Source organism: Oryctolagus cuniculus, chromosome 13, assembly GCF_051225735.1.
Source record: "Oryctolagus cuniculus isolate XC-2025 breed Fujian yellow rabbit chromosome 13, ASM5122573v1, whole genome shotgun sequence".
Classification (NCBI taxonomy): Eukaryota; Metazoa; Chordata; class Mammalia; order Lagomorpha; family Leporidae; genus Oryctolagus; species Oryctolagus cuniculus.
Window position 1 is genome coordinate 55,734,408 of NC_142879.1, and position 24,593 is coordinate 55,759,000.

The following is a 24,593-nucleotide window of genomic DNA, read 5'->3' on the forward strand; positions in this document are numbered from 1 at the left end:
AGTCTCAACAAATGAGGTTGTTAAAAGACTGCACTGTTGCAGGCACTGTGTTAAGTGCTGAAGATCCACAGAAAAGCAGGAACCAGTTGCCATAGTTATTGTCTTTCTGTCTTCATGGGTCTATAGTTTACTGGAAAGACAAACAATAGCAAAATGAACATACAAACAAAGTTGTAAGTGTGATATTGAATGAGGATAGTTATTTGGGAGTTGAGAGAAGACATTTTCAGCTACTAATTCATAGCCATACAGTTTCTTACTCATTAACACACAGTAAGAACTCAGTAGAACTTCAGAATCAATAATGGAGCTATGAAGAGAAACTGGTCACTCAAAAAAACCTTCACTGACTCTCTGCTACTTAGAGGTCAAATCCAAACTCCATTGAAGACCATTCATAGTCTGACTCTTTGCTTAAATTTCCAAACCTTTTCTCCCTCTCCCCATTGCAAGGTTGCTGATCTGACTCGACTGGTCTCCTCACTTATATGTGAAATTAAATTAATTAATTTTTTTTCATTTCACTTGAAAAGCAGAAAGGCAGAGAGAGATTTTCCACTTGCTAGATCTCTCCTCAAATGCTTACAATAACCATGGCTGGGCTAGGCTGAAGCTAGAAGCCTAGACCTTAATCTGTGTCTCCCATGTGGATGTCAGGGACTCAAGTACATGTAACATATTCTGCTGCTTCCCAGGGTGCACATTAGCAAGAGCTGAATTGGATGCAGAGCCAGGACTTGAACTAGGCACTCCAATATAGGATGCAGGCATTCCAAGCAGCAACAGTTTTTAAAATTTTTTTTATTTGAAAGTCAGAGTTATAGAGAGAGAAAAAGAGGGATGGAGAGAGGGAGAGAGAGAGAAAAAGAGAGATCTTTCATCTGCTGATTCATTCTCCAAATGGCTGCAATGGCCAGGGCTGAGCCAGGTCAAACCCAGGAGCCTAGAACTCTATCCAGTCTCCCATGTGGGTGGCTGGAGCCCAAGCACTTGGGCCATCTTCCCATTGCTTTTCTAGGTACACTAGCCGGGAGCTGGATTGAAGTGGAGCAGCTGAGACTCAAATCCAAGTTTATATAGGGTGCCAGAGTTACAGGCAGTGGATTAAACCACTGTGCTACAAAGCCAGTCCCCTGCAAGCAGAAATTTTAACCACTGTGTCAGAAGACTGCTCGGTCTCTTTGCTTTTCTTAAAATCTACTTTTACATCTCCTTCTCTAAGCTTTGACCACAAAAAGACCCTGCAGAGAATGTGTCACTGTCACCCCTGCCTCCTATCAATCTCAGTCTCCTATGTCCCCTGAAAGACCTATCAGTTTCCAAATCCTCCATTTTTCTTTAGGAACATCTCCTTTAGGTACAACTAATTTTATATTAATGTGGCCAGGAACATTTATATTTAACTTTTCTTATATAAGTGAAATATGGAAGGCTCTGTCTCATTCCCAGCACATATTCTTAACACGAAGGTAACAAGACACAGCACCTACCTCCCTTAGGTGGCAATGCCTGGTCTTTCCTTTCTTGCTTCTCTACATTAATTGAGACATTGGTGCCTGGGTCTAACCTGGTCTAAGTCGAAAGCGAATGCTGATAGAGAATCTGTACCGGAATGAGTTCCGACTTGGAATGGAGTAAATCCAAATGTTTCCAAGGATGGCTGTCAAGAATTTATCCTTCTTCAAGTCCTTTCTGTGAATCAACTTAAAATATTTTTGTGGTTAGTAAAATTACTTAAACATTCCTACTTTGGTCTAACAAATTAGCTTTAAAATATTAATTACCATGCACTTTTGTGAGACTAGACTTTTTTCTTTTTCTTTTTTTAAGATTTTACTTATTTATTTGAGAGGTAGAGTTATAGACAGTGAGAGTGAGAGATAGAGAGAATGGACTTTCATCTGCTGGTTCAATCCCTAAATGGCCACAATGGCCAGAGCTGTGCTGATCCAAAGCCAGGAGCCAGGAGCTTCTTCCAGGTATCCCAAGTGGGTGCAGGGGTTTCTACTGCTTTCCCAAGCCATAGCAGAGAGCTAGACTGGAAGAGGAACAGCTAGGACTAGAACTGGTGCCCATAAGGGATGCCGGCCCTGCAGGCGAGGATTAATCCACTACACCACAGTGCCGGCCCCGAGTCTACACCTTTTTCAAAATTCTGTTCAATGCAGAATTGTTTGAATACAAAAAAGGAAGAAACTAGTCTAAATGCCATTAAGAAAAAGGTAATTTATGATAAATGCATTTTATTTTTTAAATATTTTATTTATTCAAAAGGCAGAGAGAGAGAGAGAGACAGAGAGAGAGACGCCCACAACGGCCAGGGTTAAGCAAGTCAAAGCCAGGAACCAGGAACTTCATCTGGGTCTCCCTCCCATGTGGGTTGCAGGGACTCAAGTACTTAAGCGATCATCTGCTGCCTCTGAGGTACACTATCAAGAAGGTGGATCAGAAGTTCAGAGTAGCTGGAACTTGAACTTACTGAACCACAAGGCCCTTTCTGACACACACATTTTAAAGAGAGTACTTAAAACTATGTTAATCTATGAATATTTTCAGGAAAGATATTCAAATAATACATAGATTCTAAAAATTAGCTGCAGAAGTCATGGTTGTTTTTTTGTTTGTTTGTTTGTTTGTTTGCAAGGTCTTCCTTCCATTAGTTTGCCCCCCAAATGGCTGCTACAGCCGGCGTACCACGCTGATCCGAAGCCAGGAGCCAGGTGCCTCCTCCTGGTCTCCCACACGGGTGCAGGGCCCAAGCACTTGGGCCATCCTCCACTCCTTTCCCGGGCCACAGCAAAGAGCTGGACTGGAAGAGGAACAACCAGGACAGAATTTGGCACCCCAAACGGGATTAGAACCCGGGGTGCTGGCACCGCAGGCAGAGGGTTAGCCCAATGAGCCGTGGCGCCAGCCAGAAGTCATGTTTTTAAAAAGTCAAAGGATGAAATTTCATAAAAAAGTAAAATGCCAACCAACTTGATAATAGGTAGGCGATTAGGATTGGGATATTGATCAAGAGACTTGAAATTGATCTGTGATTTTGGAATTTAAAAAATTGGAATATATTTGTGTTTTATTTATATAATTAAAAGAAATAAAAATGAAATATTGTGTATGAAGGTAATTTCATAACACAGGTGCTCACAATTTCTCTGAAGACATTAAACAGTGTGGAGGAGCTGCCCTCTTGTGGAGCTTTTGGGGGTAGTCTTTACATGTTTACTCATAAAGAATTGACTGGTTCATAGAAATTGGGAATGGCAATTTCAGAATTTGTAGTCAACCTCTTCATGTTTGTTCTCTGAGAAAAAAAGAAAAAAACAAAGGTTCAGTAGCTTAGCCAAGGTTATCTAGAGTTTTAGGCAAGTCTTAATCACAGACAAAATTTTATGATTCCTATCTGGAATTAGAATTCTTTCAATTATTATTTTCTGCTTCCCATAATCCATGAATTCACAAATGTTAAATAATCATGAAGTGTGTTTATAAAGTCTTTGGATGGTATTTAATATTCAGAACCAGACAGCTGGAAGTCATTGAATAATAAAAATGTGGATGCTGGCCTTGTCACCAGGATCTTCTGGGAGTTTAAAAAACAAAGATACATCATGGTTTTATTATGTAGTGGATTGTAAAATTTAATTGATATATTTAATAGCAGAACCTTCAAGGTTTCACCCAGTCATTATGCAATATCTTTTTTTTTTTTTTTTTTTTTTTGACAGGCAGAGTGGACAGTGAGAGAGAAAGATAGAGAGAAAGGTCTTCCTTTGCCATTGGTTCACCCTCCAATGGCCGCCGCGGCTGGCGCGCTGTGGCTGGCGCACTGCGCTGATCCAATGGCAGGAGCCAGGTACTTATCCTGGTCTCCCATCGGGTGCAGGGCCCAAGTACTTGGGCCATCCTCCACTGCACTCCCTGGCCACAGCAGAGAGCTGGCCTGGAAGAGGGGCAACCGGGACAGAATCCGGTGCCACGACTGGGACTAGAACCCAGTGTGCCGGCGCCGCAAGGCGGAGGATTAGCCTATATATCTTAATATAATAAATTAGGTATTGGGGTAGAATAGGGAGTGACGAGGATTTGCCTCTGGTCACAAGTGACTCATGTGTTTCATTTCAAGTATGATACTGCTATAGCCAGTTAATTTTTCTGGCCATAAAAAGGCTCCATCCATAAGTTTCTATAGCCTGAGATGGTCAGAAAATAAATAGAAGGTGGAGAAACATTCTCTACAACCAGACAAAAATCAAAAACTTGGGGCTCCATTTCTGCTTAGGATGGAGAAAGCTGGAAAGAGATGCACTCTCACATTAGTCATGAGAAAAAAAAAAAAAAAAACCCTGAGAATCTACATAATTATAACTCTTCTTCAAATCATCAGAGAGTTACAATTGTACTGCAAAATAGCTTGAGCTGTAACGATAACGGGATGAGCCACTGTTCCAGTGGCTAATGTGGGACAGAGCATGGAAGGGAGATGGGACCTCCATACAAGGAAGGAAAAACTCAGCTAAAGTCTTTAATGAATTGCTAAAGGATAAATCTGGATTATATTAAGGTACAGAATCCCTGGCGCTGCAAACCCAAGGGGAATCTGCACTGTGGACTGAAGAGTAGATGGTGACTGCAGAGAGCTAAGCCATCCAGGATTCTCTCTGTGCTGCGAAGACACTATGCAGGCAGGTTCAGCATGACTTCAGCAAACTGACCCTGAAAACATCTGCTGATCTTAAGAAGGAGTAATCTTTATGTCTTAGGGTCATTACAGGAAAAATGCCAAATAATCCCATTGATTGCTTCTCCCTGCACATACATAACATCATAACATTGGAGTGTGGGAATGTCATGTACTCCCTTAATCAATAATCAATTCTGTAACTATTACCAGGTATTCTTCTTTGATATTGAATGTGATTGATAACCACAACATAAACCTGTCTTATTTAAACTTGATTCAATGCACATACCTAACCTGTAAGAAAAAGTATAAAACAGGTCACCAAACAAAAGCTTACAAATCAGCCAATTCGGACCGTTTCTGGGTTTAAATACTTACTTTGATGATTAAATTCTAATTTTGATTTTCCAACCATATTATGATATTTCATTGACAGCTTCCACTTAACAACTTTTCCACAGCCCTTCAGAGGATGTCCAAATGAAAGACTGAGGGCAAGGCAGAAGGCCAGAAATATCTCATTATGAGGAGCAAGCACACAAAACCAAAGGCTTGAACTTCTGAGGCAAGAACAGAAAATGAATGAACCCATCCTGAGTAAGGGGCAGGAAACTGCTCCAGACCCACAGCATTAGAAGTTTTCTACCACTCAGGAAGCAGAATCACTGAGAAAGCTCCACCACGGACTCAGGGATGTCTTCAGATGGACCCATGGATTCAGGGCCGTCCAAGACTGAGGCTGGGTAGCAACAGCAGAAGTATGATGGTCATCGGAACAACAAACTACCCAGTAGTGGAAGAGGCATTCTCACTCTCAGGCATAAATGTAATTTTCTTTTTTTCCTGATCTGACAGATATTTTAGTCATGTCTATTTCTATTATTTTCTTTTGTCACCACTGCTCTACATCAACGCATGTAGAACAAAAACTGTGTGATATGAAAACTGTTAAAAACACGACAAGGAAAAAGAAAACAGTCAAGACACAAAATACAGAACCATACTTAGAAGTAACTCAGATTTTGGAAATATCAGATAAGGAATTTTAAACAAATGTGGTTAATATGTTAAATATATAGTATAAAAGGTGAACAATATGCATGAAAAATGAACAGATGTAACTAAAGAGATGAAAAACATAAGAAATAGTAGAATAGAAATGTAGAAAAAGAAAATCATAATGGAGATTTTAAAAAAAAGGCCTTTGACAATCTCATCGCTAGACTCAACAGAGACAAGGAATCAATAAATTTGAAAATGAATCAACAGAAATGACCCAAACTGGAAAACAGAGGAGAGTATAAAGTAAACCTATAATACCCAAGAGCTGAACAGTTCAATATATGTGCAATTGTAATCCCAGAAAGGAGAGAGAATGGGAGCTCAATGGCGAAATGGGATGGGAATAATACTGTTTAGTGTACTTTCATTTTATCCTTTCTTTTCAACACAGAGTTTTACCTTTCCCTCAGCTGTGCTTCACGTCATGTTAAAGAACAGAGGCACCTGGTGTCGATTGTTCGGAGAGTAAACTTCAGGTCTTTGGGGGATGAGGATAGTTGCCTGATTTTGTGCTCAAGGGACAGAATCTGTGGTGTGTAATTAACACATTTCACCTATTAGAAGGTAAAAACATTTTAGAAAATAGCATGTGTGTTACAGTTGATAGTGTGTCAATAGAATGGATTTGTTTTTCATCCAATGGTACATATAATAATGATGTATTTTGGAATCAATTACCTCTTCAATTTGATGAAATATTAGTAGTATTTTTAAAAAATACTGTAAAATAGAAAATTCAAATCCCAGAAACCAGCTACATAGCTTGACGTATAAGGCTAACATCTTGTTTTATAATATGGCTCTAATAGCTTAAAAGCTATTATGTTATTATAAGGCAAACATTCCATCAACACCACCCAGATCATAAAATCCGATTTTTTTTAAACCAGTGAGCTCCGGAGCTAGCCTCAGAACCTCTTCTTATGCCTTGTCCTAACAAATATCAATGCCTTCCCTACCCCTACCCCAAAGTGAACCACTATTCCAACTTTTATAGTTATAACTTCCTTGCATATCTTCATTATTTTATTATCAAAGTGAATAGTTAAATAATCTGATTTAGGTTTCCACATTTTGTAATGTAGAACTTCCCTCCCTAGCCCTTTCCTTTTTTTTTTTTTTTTTAAAGATTTATTTATTTATTGGAAGTCAGAGTTACACAAAGAGAAGGAGAAGCAGAGAGAGAAAAAGAGAGGTCTTCCATCCGCTGGTTCACTCCCCAGATGGTCGCAACGGCCGGAGCTGCACTGATCTGAAGCTAGAAGCCAGGAACTTCTTCTGGGTCTCTCACAAGGGGTACAGGGGCCCAAGGACTTGGGCCATCTTCTACTACTTTCCCAAGCTGGATCAGAAGTGGAGCAACCAGGACTCGAACCGGTGCCCATATGGGATGCTGGCACTGCAGGCGGCAGCTTTACCTGCTGTGCCACAGCGCTGGCCAGCCCCATAGCTCTTTACTTAAAATTCATGTGCTGAAAAATCACAGGGCATTTAATATGTAGTTTCTTTGTCTAGATTTTGCTACATTTAACCTGTAGTTTCCCACTCATGCTTCAGTTCTACATATTCCTCTGTAACTGCTGAAATTCACCAGGCAGTTGGATCCATCAGACTCATCTCTAATCCCTTTGACAAAATCATTAGTGATGTAGAGTTTTCATTAGGTGGAGTAAAATGTCTGGTTGTCACTTTTTTTGTGTGTGATATTAAAGCAGTTAATGCCCAAAGTCTAAATCCACTGATCCACAGGAGGGTACAAAATAGTGATATTACCTTATCTCTTTTTCATTTTTAAAATATTAAAAGAGACATCCCTCTACCCTTCATTTGCTGTTAGGTAACCCAGTGGTACAGTTTATAAGGGGAAAGACAGAAAAATGCTTGGTTTTTCCCTTTCATTCATTTTTAAGATCATGATTTAATATTCCACTATCCTGCATAAACAGTTATTTTTTAAAATGTTTATGATGAGTCTTAGGAAATTGCAATGAACTTTTTAGAAGATCACATTTTCCAGTGTTTGAACAGTGGAGGCCTCTTTAATTTCACTTCTAAATCTTTCTCTGAAATTATCTATTAGCTTTTCATAATGTCTACCTGTTTTGACAAGATGTCCTAAGCTTATCTTTTAGATTTCCTGAAAATGAAATGAAAAAGCTTTTTTAATGAAAAATGATACTTTAAAACCACAAGCTTATCTTCTGGAAATCTTGGTAGTTGGGAATTTGAATTGGACTTACTGGCATAAACTCATGAATGCATATTTATTATGTCTGTAATGTGTTATGCTACACACATATTCTTGAGTCTAAACTAGTATGTCCGATTCAAATTCATAACTCAGTGTTTTAAAATTTTTTATCTGTTCTGTATTACATTTGCATTTCCTTTTTCCATGCTTAGAACCCTAGGTTTCCAAATTGAATTAAAATATAAGCATATCTCATTTTATTGAACTTCATTTTATCATAGTTTGCAGATTCTGCATGTTTTCCCAAGAAAAGGTTTGTGGCACTTCTGTATTGAACAAGTTAATCAGCATTATTTTCTCAACATGTGTTCACTTTATGGCTCTGTGTCACATTTTAATAATTTTTCTAATATTTTACATTTTCATTTTTATATCTGTTATGATGACCTGTGAGGGTTTTTTTTTTTTTTTTTTTTTTTTTAGCAGCAAAGTAGCAAGGTTTACTGCAGATAAGACAACCATCAGAACAGAAGGGACAGAGAGAATGCCCTGTCACTCAAACTGGGGGAAAGTGCGGTTACATGGTTAAATGGAGAGAGTACACCTGGCAGGTCAGGCAAGTGGTTCAGGAGAGCTAAGCACATAGTTTGTTGACTACGAGTTTTTTAAGGGAGTCGGTCTAATTCTTCCCCCCATTTCTCTTTACCTCCTCCCTCTTCTCCTTCTTTTTTTTTTTTTTTTTTTTTTTTTGACAGGCAGAGTGGACAGTGAGAGAGAGAGACAGAGAGAGAAAGGTCTTCCTTTGCCGTTGGTTCACCCTCCAATGGCCGCCGCTGCAGCCGGCGCACCGCGCTGATCCTGGCAGGAGCCAGGAGCCAGGTGCTTTTTCCTGGTCTCCCATGGGGTGCAGGGCCCAAGCACCTGGGCCATCCTCCACTGCACTCCCTGGCCATAGCAGAGAGCTGGCCTGGAAGAGGGGCAACCGGGACAGAATCCGGCGCCCCAACCGGGACTAGAACCCGGTGTGCCGGCGCTGCAAGGTGGAGGATTAGCCTATTGAGCCACGGCGCCGGCTCCTCTTCTCCTTCTTAAAATTTTTTAGAGGTAGAGAGACACTGAGGGGAGGAGAAGACAGAGATCTCCCATCCACTGATTTACTCCCCAAATGACCACAATGACCTGGGTCTGAAGCTGGGAGCTGAGAATTCAATCCAAGCCTGCGACCTGGGCGACAGGGACCCAAACAACTGAGCCATCACCTGCTGTCCTACAAAACCTGCAATGGAGGGAAACTGGAATCAAGAGTCAGAGCTGGGTGGCTATCACTGGGTGGCCAGCTGGTTAAGTCACAGCTTGTGGCACCAACATTCCATTATTAGAGTGCTGGTTTGAGCTCTGGCTGTTCTGTCTTCCTATCCAGCTCCCTACTAATGCCCCTAGGAAAGCAGTGAAGGATGCCCCAAGTACTTGGGCCCTGCCACACACATGGGAGACCCAGATGGAGTTTTATCTCTTGGCTTTGTTCTGGCCCAGTGCTGGCTCTTGTGTCCATGTGGGGAGTGAACCAGTGGATGGAGGCTCACTCTCTTTCTCTCTCCTTCTGTCTCTCCCTCTCTGTTACTCTGCCTTTCAAATAAATCAATATATATTTTTAGAGTCAGAGCTGAAACTTGAACCCAGGCATTCTAATATGGGACACAGGCATTTTAACCACTAGGCCAAACATCATGCCTAGATGATCAGTTATTCTTGGTGTTACTATTGTTAATGGTTTTTGGGTGCCACAAACTGCACTCACATAATATGGCAAATTTAAATGTGGTGAGTATTCAGATGGCTTCACTGACCAGCTTTTCCACACCTCTCTCCCTCTTCTCAAGCCTTCCTATTCTCCAAGACAAAACAATACTAAAATTAGGCCAAATAATAACCCTACTGTGGCCTCTAGGTGTTCAAACAAAAGGAAGAGTCATACATCTCCCACTTTAAGTAAAAAACTAAAAATGATTCATAAGGAAGATACATCAATAGCTGAGATACGCTGAAAGTTAGATCTCTTGTTCCAGTGAGCCAAGGTGAGAATGCAAAGGAAAAGTTCATGAAGGAAATTAAAAGTGCTACTCCAGTGAATACAAGAGTGACAAGAAAGCCTTTTGTTTATACAGAGAGTTTTAGTGGTCTGGAAAGGTCAACATAAGCTACAACATTCCCTTAACCCAAAGCCTTATCCAAAGCAAGGTCCTAACTCTCAATTCCATGAAGGCTGAGAAAGAAGAAGCTGCAGAAGTAGGTTTTGAAGTTAGCACATATTGGTTCAAAGGGTTTAAGGAAAGAATCTGTCTCCATAACACAAAAGTGCAAAGTGAAACAGCAAGTATTGATAGAGAAGTGGCAGTAAGTTATCTGGAAGATGTAGCTAAGATAACTGATGAAGGTGCTGACATCAAACAATAGATTTTCAATGCAGACAAAAACAGCCTCCTAAAGGATACCAACTAGGGCTTTTATGCTAGAGCTAAGTCAATGATTTGATTCAAAGCTTCAAAGCACAGGATGATGCTCTTCAGGGGCTAATGTAGCCAGCAACTTGAAATGGAAGCCACTGCTCATTTACTATTCAGAAAATCTTATAGCCATTAAGAACTACATGAAAGTTACTCTGCCTGTGCTCCACAAATGGAACAAAGCTGGGATGACAGCATACCTATTTCTATCACTGTTTACTGGATATTGTAAGCCCACTGTTGAGACCTTCTGCTCAGAAAATTCCTTTCAAAAATTACTGTTCACTGGGGCTGGTATTGTGGCATAGAGGGTAAAGCTGCCACTATGATACCGACATCTGATATGGGTGCATTTGAGTCCTGGCTCCTCCACTTTCCATCCAGCTCCCTATTAATGGCCTGGGAAAGGCAACAGAAGATGGCCCAAGTGCTTGGGCCCCTGAAAACCACAAGGAGACCTGAATGAAGCTCCTGGCTCAGCACTAGCTAGCCCTTGTAGCCATCTGGGAAGTGAATCAGAGGATGAAAGATCTCTCTCTCTCTCTCTCTCTCTCTCTCTGTTTCTTCCTATAACTCTTTCAAACACATTTTTAAAAAATTACTGTTCACTGATACTAAACCTGGTCACCTAAGAGCTCTGATAGCGATGTGCAAGATTAATATTTTCATGCCTACTAACACAATATTTCATTCTACATCTATGGATCAAGGAGAAATACATTACATAAGGCTATAGTCATAGATAATGATTTCTCCAATAGATCTGGGTAAATTAAAAACCTTCTGGAAAGGAATTACCATTCTAGATGCTGTCAAGAGCACTCACGATTCATGGGTAAAAATACCAACATTAATAGGAGTTTGGAAGAATTGATTCCAATCCTCATAGACGACTTTGAGGTGTTCAAAACTCCAGTGAGGGAAATAACTGCAGAAGTAGTGAAAACAGTCAGGAAACTAGAATCAGAAGTAGATTCTTTAGATTTGGCTGACTTGTTTCAATCTCAGGGTAAAACTTTAAGGAACAAGGAACTGCTTTTTATGGATTAGCATAAAAAACTGTCTTTTGAGTTGGAATCCACTCCTGGTGAAGATGCTGTGAACATGGCTGAAATGACACTGAAGGATTTAGAATATTACCTAAACTGTTGCTAATGCAGTGGCAGACTTTCAAAGAATTGATTCCAATTTGAAAGTTCTATTGTGGGTAACAAGCTATCAAACATCGAATGCCACAGAGAAATCTTTCAAAAAAGGAAGAGCCAATGGGTGCCACAAATTTCAATGCTGTCTTATGAAATTGCCACAGCTACCCCAACCTTCAGCAAATACCATGCTTACTCCATCACCACCGAAGCAAAATTCTCCATCAGAACAAAGATGATTAAAGGCTCAGATGAGCATTAGCATGTTTACCAATATTTAATTAAAGTATGTGCAATTTAAAACATAATGCTATTGCCCATTTAATAGACTACAAAATAGTGTAACTTTTATATGAATTAGGAAGGCAAAATTTCACACTATAACAGTAGTCTAGAAATGAATCCCCATTATCTCTAAGGTGCGCCTGTATCTCATACTTTCTATCCCCCATATATAGACACAATGGTCCTCAAATAACAACTATCATCAGCTAAATGGAATGTTTCTGCATATGATATTCTCTTCATTTTAACTGTCACTTAGTTTTAATTGTAGATGTTATCCTTAAAGCTTACCATTAGTCTCTATGTCACTCTTTCTCTAGTTATTCCTGGCTATCTGGAGCTCATTTTCTGGTACAATCCTGAGGAAGAGATTAAGGAAAGACTATTTTCCAAATTTTTTATGTTAGATAAGCTTGTCTTGCTACGTTTATACTTGAATGTCAATTTTGTTGGAGATAAATCTTAAGTCTCATTTTCCCTCAAGTAGTTTGAAGATGTTACTCCATTTTCTTCAGGCATGAAATGGTGAAAAAGTCTCATCACCAAGTAATTTTTCTCTCCTCTGTCACTGTTTCTGCCTAGTCAAAGGATTTTTCCCCTTGTATTATTTATGCCTTGACTAACTATTCTAGGTTCATATTAGGTATGAGTGTGTTTTATTTAAATTTTTACTTGAAAGGCAGAGACAGAGATAGATGTCTCATTTGCTAAATGCTTATTAACACCTGGAACTGGGTCAGGCTAGGACAGGAAGTCCAGTGCTGAATTCAGGTCTCTGACATGGGTAGCAGGGACCCGAGTAGTGGAGCCATTACTTGCTGCCTCAGGGTACATATTAAGAAGCTAGAATTGGAAGCAGAGCCCAACTTGATCCCATACACTCAAACATGGTAGCAAGCATCCCAAGTGGTATCTTAACCACATCAACCACAAGAATGCAGTTTATTCTTTAAAGGTTGCTTATTTATTTGAAAGGCAGAGTGACAAATAGAGGGAGAGATCTATTTGCTCCCCAAATGCTTACAACTACTAGGGCAAGGGCAGACCAGGAATTTCAGACCTCCTGCATAGGCAGCAGGGAGTCATCATCTGCTGCCTCCCAGCTGCCATCTACAACTGGTTTGGCAGCAGAGATGGGACTTGATCTCAGGCACTTGGATATAGGATGTGGGCATTCCAAATAGTGCAGCTTAATCCATCATACCACAAATACCCATCCCCAAGACTGTACTTTAAAAGGTTCTCCTTAAATAACTAGTGAAGTTTTCTGGAATTTTCGACTCCATATGCTCTTTTCCTTATCTTCAATGTCACTTTCCAGTTTTAAAAAATATTTTCCATTCCCGAGTTTTACCTAGTTTAAGGCATCATCTGTAGTGCTTGTGTCCCTTCTAGTTTAGCCTTTACTTATTAAATGTCATATAAAATGCTTCCCTGAGCATTTTCCCAATTGTAAATTTCCTTTGTAATTTATATCCTTTGCAAATGAACTGCTTTTGGTCTGCTTTGTGGGCTTTTCTGGTAAACTTCAGTGTAAAGGTATTATTTTGGCTTTGTTCATTAAAACAACTTTGGTGATTTAGCTAAGCTTTCCTGTGGTTCCTGTTGACATTAGTTTTACTGAACTTTGAGAGCATGATTCTTAGGAGCTTCTGTTACTTTTGTGTTCAAAAACAAGACATTCTGTTAAGATTGTTGACTGTTCCCTATTCCACCTCTATTTTAATCTTCACATCACTTCTCTTGCTCAATTTGGCTTCATCCCAAGAACTTATTTTGGAATGGAGCTTGTGAACCAGTTTCACGACTTTATAGTTCAGAGACTAGCTTGCCTCAGTCCTACAGACCTCACTCCAAGTGTCTTGCACTCACTCACTGGAAGGGCAATGCCTCTCCCAAATTCAAATGTTGTTCATAGTGTGGCCCACTGTGCATTATCAAGTTATTCTAACATCCTATCCTCAGGCCCAAAAATGGCCCTTCATCTGTCTACTTCACCTGAATAGATGCCAGTGTCTTGTGGTGTCCCAGCTGTTGGTAGCTTGTCTTCATTTGGATGTTATAGAGGGTGTTCATGGGGTTTTGATTTTGCCATCCAATTGCTGTTATGTGGGGACTTGGGAAACTGAAAACTGGCACTGCAGCCATCTCCCCCTTGCCCTGTGTTTTAAAGATTTTCAAAACCAATTGTAATTTTAGCCTAATCCTGCACTGTTGGCTTCAGAAGAAACTGTATCTTCAACTACTAAGCCTATCTAGAATTTTACTTCTTGTTGGCCTATGCCATCATTCCAATTATCTTTTGTGTGAAATCACTTATCAGCCATCCACTGGTTTCCTTGTCTGATGTCTCCTCTCCCGTTATGTCAATGCTTGTGAATTTTTTATTCATTTTGTTGTTCAAGTGGCATTTTAACTGATTGAGGAGATAAATATTTATAAATGATGTTTTAATCACAGTCATAATTTGTTTTATATTAGGAAACATTCACAGGGAATTCAAATCTGCTTTCGTTCTTTGGATTAGATCTTTCCTGATTGGGTCTTTTAAAATTTTCATGTAGGAATTTTTGGTTATTTTTTGTTTCACTCTGATATCTTTTCCCAAGAGTCCTCCACTAAGTTTTATTTAAAAGTGAGGATACTCTAAGTCCTTTTCCTGTATCCTTTTGCACTTTTATAATCCCTCTACTTCCTATCCCTTCAGATCTTCACTTGGGTAGTTGGTTCCTCCCAGGCATCTGCCTATTTCCCTGTAGTGTGCACACATAACAGACCTTGCAGCCTTAGTATATCCCACAGTATTCAGTGCACTACTTTGAAATACTCATACATGTTAAGGAACTTTAAGCCCACACTTTAAAAAAGGTATATATTAAGTGATGTTATTTTAAGCTAAGAATATTAATGATCAGGGCACTGTGGAGCACTGGGTTGAGCTGTGGCTTGGAATGGCCATACTTCATAATGGAGTGCATAGTTCAAGTCCTAGTTACTCTGATTCTGAAACAGCTTCCTGCTAATGGGTGTTCTGGTAGGCAACAGATGATGGCTCAAGTAGTTGAGTCCCTGCCACCTGCATATGCAACCAGATGGATGGAGCTCCAGGGTCCCAGGTTTGGCCTCTCCCAGCCTTGGCTATTTCAGGAATCTGGAGGGCGAAACAGTGGATAGAAGAGATCGCTCTCTCTCCCTTGGCCTTTCAAATAAAATAAAAATAATAAGCAAAGAATATTAATGATAAAAAAGTAATTCCTCTCACATGCAGCTGAAAATAGTTGTCCTGGACTGTCAATCTGCAATCCAGTCAAACTCATCAGGAATATCAGAGTATCATCCCATTTGTTTACTGATCTTTAACCCTTTCAACTACATCTGCCATCCCAGTAGCTTTATTTTTAATTCAACCCTGAGGATTGATAGAAAAAGTAGGTGGGAAAAAGGGAACCCTGGAGAAACAAGATTTCCTCTAAGAAAAAAAATACAGAATTGTAGCTTTATATTTAACATCTTCGTACTAGGCATTACAGAAATCTTCAGAATTGTATACACTCCAGGGGATTTTCCTAATTAATTAAAACTTCCAAAACCTATCAAAGAGAGAATTGTTCTTCAATATAACTTCTTGTGAAAATATAAAAAGCTGAGCAAAAGAATTACATAGTTCATATACAAGACAAATTCTATTCTTAAAATGGCATTGATTTAAGAACAAATTTTTCAAGCTGGTAATCGCCTTATTCTCAAATAAGGACTTCAAATTGATAAGATTCTCTTGCAAGCAACAGCCTCCTAGCAGTCTGCCATTGTTAGAATATTGCTCTCTGAACATGAGCACATTCAGGCTTGTTAAATATATCCTCTTCCATTTCTGGAGTTAGTTGGATGTTATCTTTGACTGGAGACAGGGGCTTCTTACAAGAAGGAAGCTTTTCGGAATCTCTGCAAGATAAAATGTAGTAAAATTAATTAGTTGTTTCTAAAGTATTGACCATTAGCAAAAAAATAATCTGGACATAGGAAAGTGATATGAAGAAAATAAGACCTTTACTGTACATTTGCATTACATAACACATTCAGCTTCTTTTTTGAATAATCTCAATATATTTTGACTTCTGCTTCTTAATCTCCATCCTATTTTTAAAATTACCTTTCAATGTAGGTGGTAGGCTATTACTAGATATATTTGCTAAGGCAGAATGATTCCAATAAAGAGATTTTAAATGATTTTCCTCTTAGTGCCATTCTCAAATCTGGCTAAGAACTAATCTAAGTGAAGAATGAACAGATGGTTAAGAACTATCTTTTAACTCCCATATCTTTTTTCTTTTTTCACTGAAAGAGGGCTTTATAGCCATAAAAATTAATATCATCAAGATAGCACAAGTAATTCAATCTCCTATCAACAAAAATTAAAAACCAGTAAGTCCTGTTTCCTAAAAAGCTTTTTTTTTTTTAAACAGTTTTTTTATTTTTATTATTTTTTTGACAGGCAGAGTGGACAGTGAGAGAGAGAGACAGACAGAGAGAAAGGTCTTCCTTTTTGCCGTTGGTTCACCCTCCAATGGCCACCGCGGCGGCGCACCGCGCTGATCCGATGGCAGGAGTCAGGTGTTTCTCCTGGTCTCCCATGAGGTGCAGAGCCCAAGTTCTTGGGCCATCCTCCACTGCACTTCCGGGCCACAGCAGAGAGCTGGCCTGGAAGAGGAGCAACCGGGACAGAATCCGGCGCCCCAACCGGGACTAGAACCCGGTGTGCTGGCGCCGCAAGGCGGAGGATTAGCCTAGTGAGCCGCGGCGCCGGCCCTCTAAAAAGCTTTTAACAATACTGTTGTACTCTTAATTTCCCTCTAGCAGCAATTCTCAAAGTATGTTCCATGAAACCCTGGAGATTTCTCTTAGGGGGAGTGTTGTAACTTCATTTGCTTTTTTCTACCATACTGACATTTGTTCTGATGATACTAAAGCAGAACTGGGTATAACTGTTGGTAAATGAGCACGAATGAAGATAGTGACACAGAACTGTATAAGTAATACTGATAGTGTTCGTATTCTCCACCTCTTCGCATTTGCAGCTAAAAAACAATTGTAAGAGTCTTGGGGCTGGTGCTACAATGCAGAGGATTAAAGCCTCAGGCCTGCAGCGCCAGCATCCCATATGGGCGCCAGTTCTAGTCCTGGTTGCTCCACTTCTGATCCAACTCCCTACTAATGTGCCTGGAAAAGCAGCCGAAGATAGCCTACGTACTTGGGCCCCTGCACCCATGTGGGAGACTTGGAAGAAGCTCCTGGCTCCTGGCTTCGGATCAGCTCAGCTCTGGCTTTTGCAGACATTTGGGGAGTCAAACAGCAGATGGAAGACCCCCTACCCCATAACTCTTTGAAATAAATAAAGTAAATCTTAAAAAAAAAAGTCTACAGAACATTCTTGACAAACCAGTAAAAATTGTTAATTTTATTAAATCTCAACCTTTGGTACATTTCTTAATATTCTGTCTCAAAATAGAAAATCAAGTATATACAACTGAGTATATATAATGTACTTTTGTGAAACACCAAAGTATGAGTCTACAAAATCATGCACAAGTAAATAATATATTAAAATTGTGCTAGCAGGGTATTACAGGTTAGGTTACTGTTTTTTTTTTTTTTTTTTTTTTTTTTTGACAGGCAGAGTGGACAGTGAGAGAGAGAGACAGAGAGAGAAAGGTCTTCCTTTGCCGTTGGTTCACCCTCCAATGGCCGCCGCTGCAGCCGGCGCACCGCGCTGATCCTGGCAGGAGCCAGGAGCCAGGTGCTTTTCCTGGTCTCCCATGGGGTGCAGGGCCCAAGCACCTGGGCCATCCTCCACTGCACTCCCTGGCCATAGCAGAGAGCTGGCCTGGAAGAGGGGCAACCGGGACAGAATCCGGCGCCCCAACCGGGACTAGAACCCGGTGTGCCGGCGCCGCAAGGTGGAGGATTAGCCTATTGAGCCACGGCGCCGGCTAGGTTAGGTTACTGTTTGGTATACCCACATACCACATGAGAGTTTGAGTTCTGGCTATTCCATTTCTGATCCAGATTCTGACAATAAGCCTGAGAAGGCAGTGGATGGTAGCCCAAGTACCTGTGTCCCTGCTACCTATGAGAGAGATCTAGATGGAATTCCTGCCTCCTGCTTTCACCTGGCCCAGTCCTGCCTTTTGTAGACAACTGGGGAGTGAACCAGTGAATGACAGATTTCTGTCTCTTCCTCTGTCTTTGTCACTCTGCCTTTCAAATAAGTAAATGATTTAATCCTGTACTTCACACAATGTAAAAAAAGCAGCAATTCTCTGTGGCCCAGGAGGGCAGTGGAGGATGGCCCAAGTGCTTGGGCTCCTGCACCCGCATGGGAGACTGGGAAAAAGCACCTGGCTCCTGGCCGGCATAGTGCCGGCCGTGGCAGCCATTTGGGGAGTGAATCAGTGGAAGGAAGACCTTTCTCTCTGTCTCTCTGTCTATAACTCTACCTGTCAAAAAACAAAAAACAAAGAAAGAAAGAAAGAAAAGAAAGACAGAAAGAAAGAAAGAAAGACAGACAGACAGAAAAGCAGTTCTCCAGCTTATTTACAGTGTTTCAACTTCTACTATGTCATTTGGGACAATATTTCCTTTATGTAAGGTTTAATCTACCACTCCTCCTCTTTTTGATGATGAGACTTAGCGTATTTAAGGAAAAGAACAAGAAAATCAAGTATAAATTGATGCTATTTTGTGGGAAATTATGCAGCCTCACAGAAAGTTCTGGGGTTAAAAGATTATAGCTGTATGGAGAATCAAATCTTTCAAAACTGCACTTGCCATATAAATTAGAAATCTGACAAATTCATCATATAAACTCAATGATTCACCCTATTTTAGATGTGAGAATTTAGGAGGTGTGTATAGAATTACCCCTAAATCCCCATCTCAAACTTTACTCTCATTACAATTGTGAGATAAGAATCAAAGAAAGCTGAGATACTTGGGTTTGGATAAGTAATTTGTTTAACATCAGAGGGGACTCCAAAGCCAGACTGAAAACTGAGGTTTCTGTTTTCCATTATTTCAGTAAAAGAATGTGTAGAAATTAAAATGACTATGTAGAAATTGAAATATAGAGTCAGGTAAAGGCAACAGGGAAAATAATTTTTTCACAGTGAGAGAAACAGAAATTGATTCATATGAAATTAAAAAGAGTTCAGAGGAAGGGATGGAAATTATGGAAAACAGCTTATCCTATTTTAGAATAAATAACAAAACAACTCACTTTTTAAAGCCAAAATTTTTCCACAGCTCATTGATTTTTATCTGCAATCCTGGCGTGTTCTCAGCATTATGGTGATTCCTCCTCTGGATGCTGGCTGACTTCTTGCTCAGCCCACTGGCTCTGGCAGGCACCAGAGGTTTGATCTTGGTAGAAAGGGAGTCTGCAGAACTGGATTTATATAGCCCAGGAACCTAATGAATAAACAACCGTTTTTAATAATAGTTAATTTAATTAATTAATAATAGTTAATTTCAAACTATTCTTTATGTAAAAATATGCTATTTATAAATGTCTTCTTTAGAAAGTATCATAATTATTTTGACCAGTAATACATTCACCCACTTAGTACTATATCTGGAGAATTTTCCTTTTTGTATATAGAACTTAATTTTATTTGGAATAGGCTACCTGTTTTTCCACTGTATAAATGTGGTATAATTTACTTAAATTTCTACTGACATTTAAGTTGTTTCCATTGAAGTGTTGGTTTTCGGGCCGGCGCCGTGGCTCAATAGGCTAATCCTCCACCTTGCGGCGCCGGCACACCGGGTTCTAGTCCCGGTTGGGGCGCCGGATTCTGTCCCGGTTGCCCCTCTTCCAGGCCAGCTCTCTGCTATGGCCAGGGAGTGCAGTGGAGGATGGCCCAGGTGCTTGGGCCCTGCACCCCATGGGAGACCAGGAAAAGCACCTGGCTCCTGGCTCCTGCCAGGATCAGCGCGGTGCGCCGGCTGCAGCGGCGGCCATTGGAGGGTGAACCAACGGCAAAAGGAAGACCTTTCTCTCTCTGTCTCTCTCTCACTGTCCACTCTGCCTGTCAAAAAAAAAAAAAAAAAAAAAAAAAAAAAGAAGTGTTGGTTTTCACCCTGTGCACAGCATGGAGCCACTGAAGTTTTGTTGTTGTTTCTTAGCATAGTAAGAGTGAAGTACATAAAACAAGATTTTAAATTGATTAATCTGACAGAGGGTATATAAAGAGTGAAATATTTATATATATTGACTTAAAAACTAGCTTATCACAGGCACAGTTTTTAGAAGGTCTTTTGGCAATGTATTTTAAAGCTGTAAACTGTATGCCCTGGATCAGTAATTTCACTGCATAAAATTCACACATGCCGACTGACCATGTACATGTACTTAAGTATTTACCCATAAGATGCTGGTTGTGGCGCTGTTTGCTCTAGCAAAAAATTTTTCACAGTAAATGACAGAAATGAAGGGTTAGATAAACACAAACAATGGCATATTAAATATTCATTATATGTAATGATTATGCAAGTTCATGGAAAAAGACCTTTAATGTATATATTACAAAAGAAAAACAGGTTTACAATTTAAACATCTATAATCAAGCATAAACATGTTATTAGAATTTATGAAAGGAGACTTTTTTTCTGGTAATAAGCATGGACTATTTCTGAAATTTAATTTTAGAATAAATGTTTTACCTTATTCTTTAGTAGTGTGTTTTTTGATGATAAATGAGATAAATGCAGCTTAGAGTTCTGATTATCTTGATTATCAAGTGATTTAATATTGCAATCAGATTCCTAGATCCCCCAAGTAAAAATAATTTTATTACTATTAAATTTTTATGACAACTAACCAATATTTAACAAAATGCAAAATAAGTAGAAAATCAGTGTAAATAAAATGTAATTTTCACAAAAAAAGATAAAAAACCCAGAATAGAAATCAAACAAAATGAATCTAATATGAAAAGGATAAAGTTTTACTTTAGAAACCATAAGATGTTTTAGTTTGAGATGTAATTTGTACAAAATATTTTTTTAAAAGATTTATTTATTTTACTTGAAAGTCAGAGTTACATACAGAGAGAGAGAGAGAGACAGAGTGACAGAGAGAGGTCTTCCATCCGCTGGTTCACCACCCAGTTGGCCGCAACAGCCGGAGCTGCATTGATCTGAAGCCAGGAGCCAGAAGCTTCCTCCGGGTCTCCCATGCAGGTGCAGGGGCCCAAGGACTTGGGCCGTCTTCCACTGTTTTCCCAGGCCATAGCATAGAGCTGGATTGGAAGTGAAGCAGCCGGGTCTCGAACCGACGCCCATACAGAATGCCAGCACTGCAGGCGGCAGTTTTACCCTCTATGCCACAGCACTGACCTTGTACAAAATATTTTTTAAAACTGAAGATTTTTACGAACCATTTCAGGAGCCTGTCAAAATGCTGAATGAAATAAAACAACTCTCCTACTAGGGCTGGCACTCTGGCATACTTTGGCATATGGGTGCCAGTCTGACTCCTGGCTGCTCCACTTCCAATCCTGCTCTCTGCTTTGGGCTGGGAAAGCAGTAGAAGATGGCACAAGTCCTTGGGCCCCTGCACCCACATGGGAGACCTGGAGGGAGTTCCTGGCTCCAGAGCGGCGCAGCTCCAGCCATTGCAGCCAGTTGTGGAGTGAACCTGCGGAAAGAAGGACCCCCCCATCACAACTCTCTCTTTCTTTCTCTTGCCTCTCCTTCTCTTCTCTCTCTGTGTAACTCTGACTTTCAAATAAATAATCTTCAAAAATAAATAAGTCTTTAAAAAAAAAAGCCTCTCCTACTATAATATTATTGCTTATCTCAAGCTTAGCCAATAGTTCCATAAATGAGTAGCTATAAAAATTTAAAGCAGCCTCACTGCTTCTCTAATTGAATTCTAGAGTATATTAATGACTTAAAGAGCATCTTTATGATAAATTTTCATTTCATAGATACCATTCTTCTTGAGTTGTAATTGTGCCACTACATTGGAGACAACTGTCAATGGAAGGGACCACAAAGGGATTCAGGAAGCAGGTTTAGATGAAATACACAGAAGCTTGTTTGGAGGTTCTAGCAGGGGAGCGCAGCTACTCGTATACCCTTGACCGAAGACCGGTCCTCCTCTAGCGGGGATGGTCGTCCTCTTCGACCGAGCGCGCAGCTTTGGGAGGGACGCACATGGAGCGGTGAGGGAGGAAGGGGACACCCGCCTAGCCAGCCAGATCAGCCGAATCAACCCTGGCGATCAATGGGGTGACAGATGTCGCAGCCAGATCGCCCTCACATCTGGCAAAAGATCTCTGCGAGTGAGATCCCAGTGGAAAGAACAGGTCATCAAAGAAGGAGGTACCTTTCTCTGAAGGGAGGAGAGAACCTCCACTTTGACTATGACCTTGTCTAAACAAGATAAGAGTCGGAGAACTCAGAGGGCTTCCATAGCCTTGGAAACTCATGACTGGAGCATAGGGAGATTACTGATGCCATAGACAGGAGTGTCAATTGGTAAAGTCAACAACAGGAGTCACTGTGCACTTACTCCTCATGTAGGATCTCTATCCTTAATGTGCTGTACATTGAGATTTAATGCTATAACGAGTACTCAAACAATATATTTCACTTTGTGTTTCTATGGGGGTGCAAACTGTTGAAATCCTTACTTAATGCATACTAAACTGATCCTCTGTAAAAAAAAAAAAAAAAAAAAAGAAAAGAAAAGAAACTATCAACTCCCAACTTGACTCTCACTGGGATTAAACATGACAATAGGTCTGATCTGATTTCATCATCATTTAAAAAAAATCATCTATTATTTTTCACTTTATGTTTCTGTGTGGGAGCAAACTGTTGAAATCCATACTTAATGTATACTAAGCTGATCTTCTGTATATTAAGATAATCGAAAATGAATCTTGATGTGAATGGAAGGGGAGAGGGAGTGGGAAAGGGGAGGGTTGTGGGTGGGAGGGACGGTATGGGGGGGAAGCCATTGTAATCCATAAGTCGTACTTTGGAAATTTATATGCATTAAATAAAAGTTAAAAAAAAAAAAGAAATACACAGAAGCTAGAAATATGAGACAAGTCCTTCAAGTGAATAAAATGTGAACTTTCTACACAATAGGATTTAAATGAAAAATTAAGATTGTCACTTATTTTCAAAATTTAAGCAAAATTTCCTCAATCATCTGATGAACACTCTTTCTCCTGTGTACAAATTTGAAAATCTTCATGATTTGACTTACCTCTGAATCAGAATCTTTACTGGAAGGCTGAGACAGTTTTGATGTATTTAAACTGTGTGGTGATGATAATTCCACACTTTCCTGAGACTGTGAAGAACAACCTTCTTCATGGAAGGGATGAAGTTCATCAACTGACGCATCAGTCTTTAACTGAGATGCATCACACGCCTTCCCATGTTCAGGCACAGAGGTGGGGGAACTGCTCCTTCTCTGGAACTGCTGCAGTGCTGTGCTTGTAGGGGGGCTCAGACTTCTTGAAAACTCTTTAAGACTCCCAGACCAACTAAAACAGCTTCTTAACGTCCCCAGAGTGGACGGTGAAATGGTCCGTGTGAATTTGCTGGTCTTTAGAGTCTGAGGCTCTTCATCAACAAACACAGTTACATCTTCTGGAATCTGATCATCTGAATTACATGCTTCCAGTTTTTTGCCTTCTAGGTTTGGACAATCGGATTGACTTGGAGTGTTCTCCTTTTCTGTGACAGCTGTCTCATTGAGACCCTGGTTGCTCTCTTCCTTTGACACACAATCAGCAGAATCCAGAGAACTACAAAAAAACCTAATGGAAAAAGCAATAGAAATGATGGACAGTAATTTAGAGTCTACTCACAAATACATAATTTCATAAATAAAGGCAATACACATCTTGAATTTTATTCAAAAATTAAATTTTGATTACAGCAAAATTCCACATTTTCTAAATGAATACATTTTCTAAGTTATATACATTTCCTAAATGTATATAATGAATTTTTAGATGGTATTTTCCTTTAAAAGCAGTCAACTACACACACACACACACACACACACATGTATTTAGAACTTCCATATTTTTATCAATACCGAATCATTATATTGGTATTCTTTCCCCTAACATTAAGTCCCAAACAGAAGATAAACTCTTTGAGGGCAGATTCGGTCCATGACTTTGTATCCTTTACAGTACCTAGGACAGTGGCTAACAAACACATGGCTGGTAACCATGAACAAATAGGGAAATATGCAGCAGAAGGACATTTTCATATTTTGTAAGAAGCAAAAGGGGAGAAATTAGCCATTTATCTCTTATCTTAGCTTCATTCCTAGCATCAAATCATCAGGGAACTTGGAATAGCACACTCACCCACTGATCTCCTATATTCCTGAACGGGTATTATTTAATCAGTGTAGCAGCTTTAAAAAGACTACCTAAAAACACCCCAATAAAAATGAATAGCAGTGTCACAATTTTTTTTTTTTTAGTATCATTATTGAAGAGGATTTATTCAAGAAGGTTTCAGGTTTATAAGGAAAATCTCAAGGTATGTGATCTGGTAAATATGAAACTTAAAGAGAATTTACCTTCTTAATAAACATTAATCCAAACCCAAGATGATAAACAGAATATTTACTAAAGACTAGAGAGAAAAAATTCTTTGTATCCTTTCATCAAGTCCCTAGATAA

General features: G+C 39.8%; 1 protein-coding gene across 5 annotated transcripts in view; it reads right to left on the reverse strand.

Annotated features, from left to right (window-relative positions):
- Window positions 1-15,247: 15,247 nt before the first annotated feature.
- Window positions 15,248-24,593, reverse strand: part of LOC100338764 (exonuclease 1) — a 34,360-nt gene continuing 25,014 nt past the window's right edge. For 3 of the 5 annotated variants that reach the window (XM_089311624.1, XM_089311625.1, XM_089311627.1), the window contains 4 exons: window positions 23,150-23,708; window positions 20,590-20,691; window positions 19,145-19,335; window positions 15,248-15,813 (listed from right to left, as the gene is read on the reverse strand). In XM_089311624.1, the coding sequence (XP_089167750.1) occupies window positions 15,681-15,813; window positions 19,145-19,335; window positions 20,590-20,691; window positions 23,150-23,708 (985 nt within the window). In that variant the 3' untranslated portion in view covers window positions 15,248-15,680. The remainder of the gene's footprint in view (window positions 15,814-19,144; window positions 19,336-20,589; window positions 20,692-23,149; window positions 23,709-24,593) is intronic. The other 2 variants (XM_008268232.5, XM_089311626.1) reach the window with 1 other exon arrangement.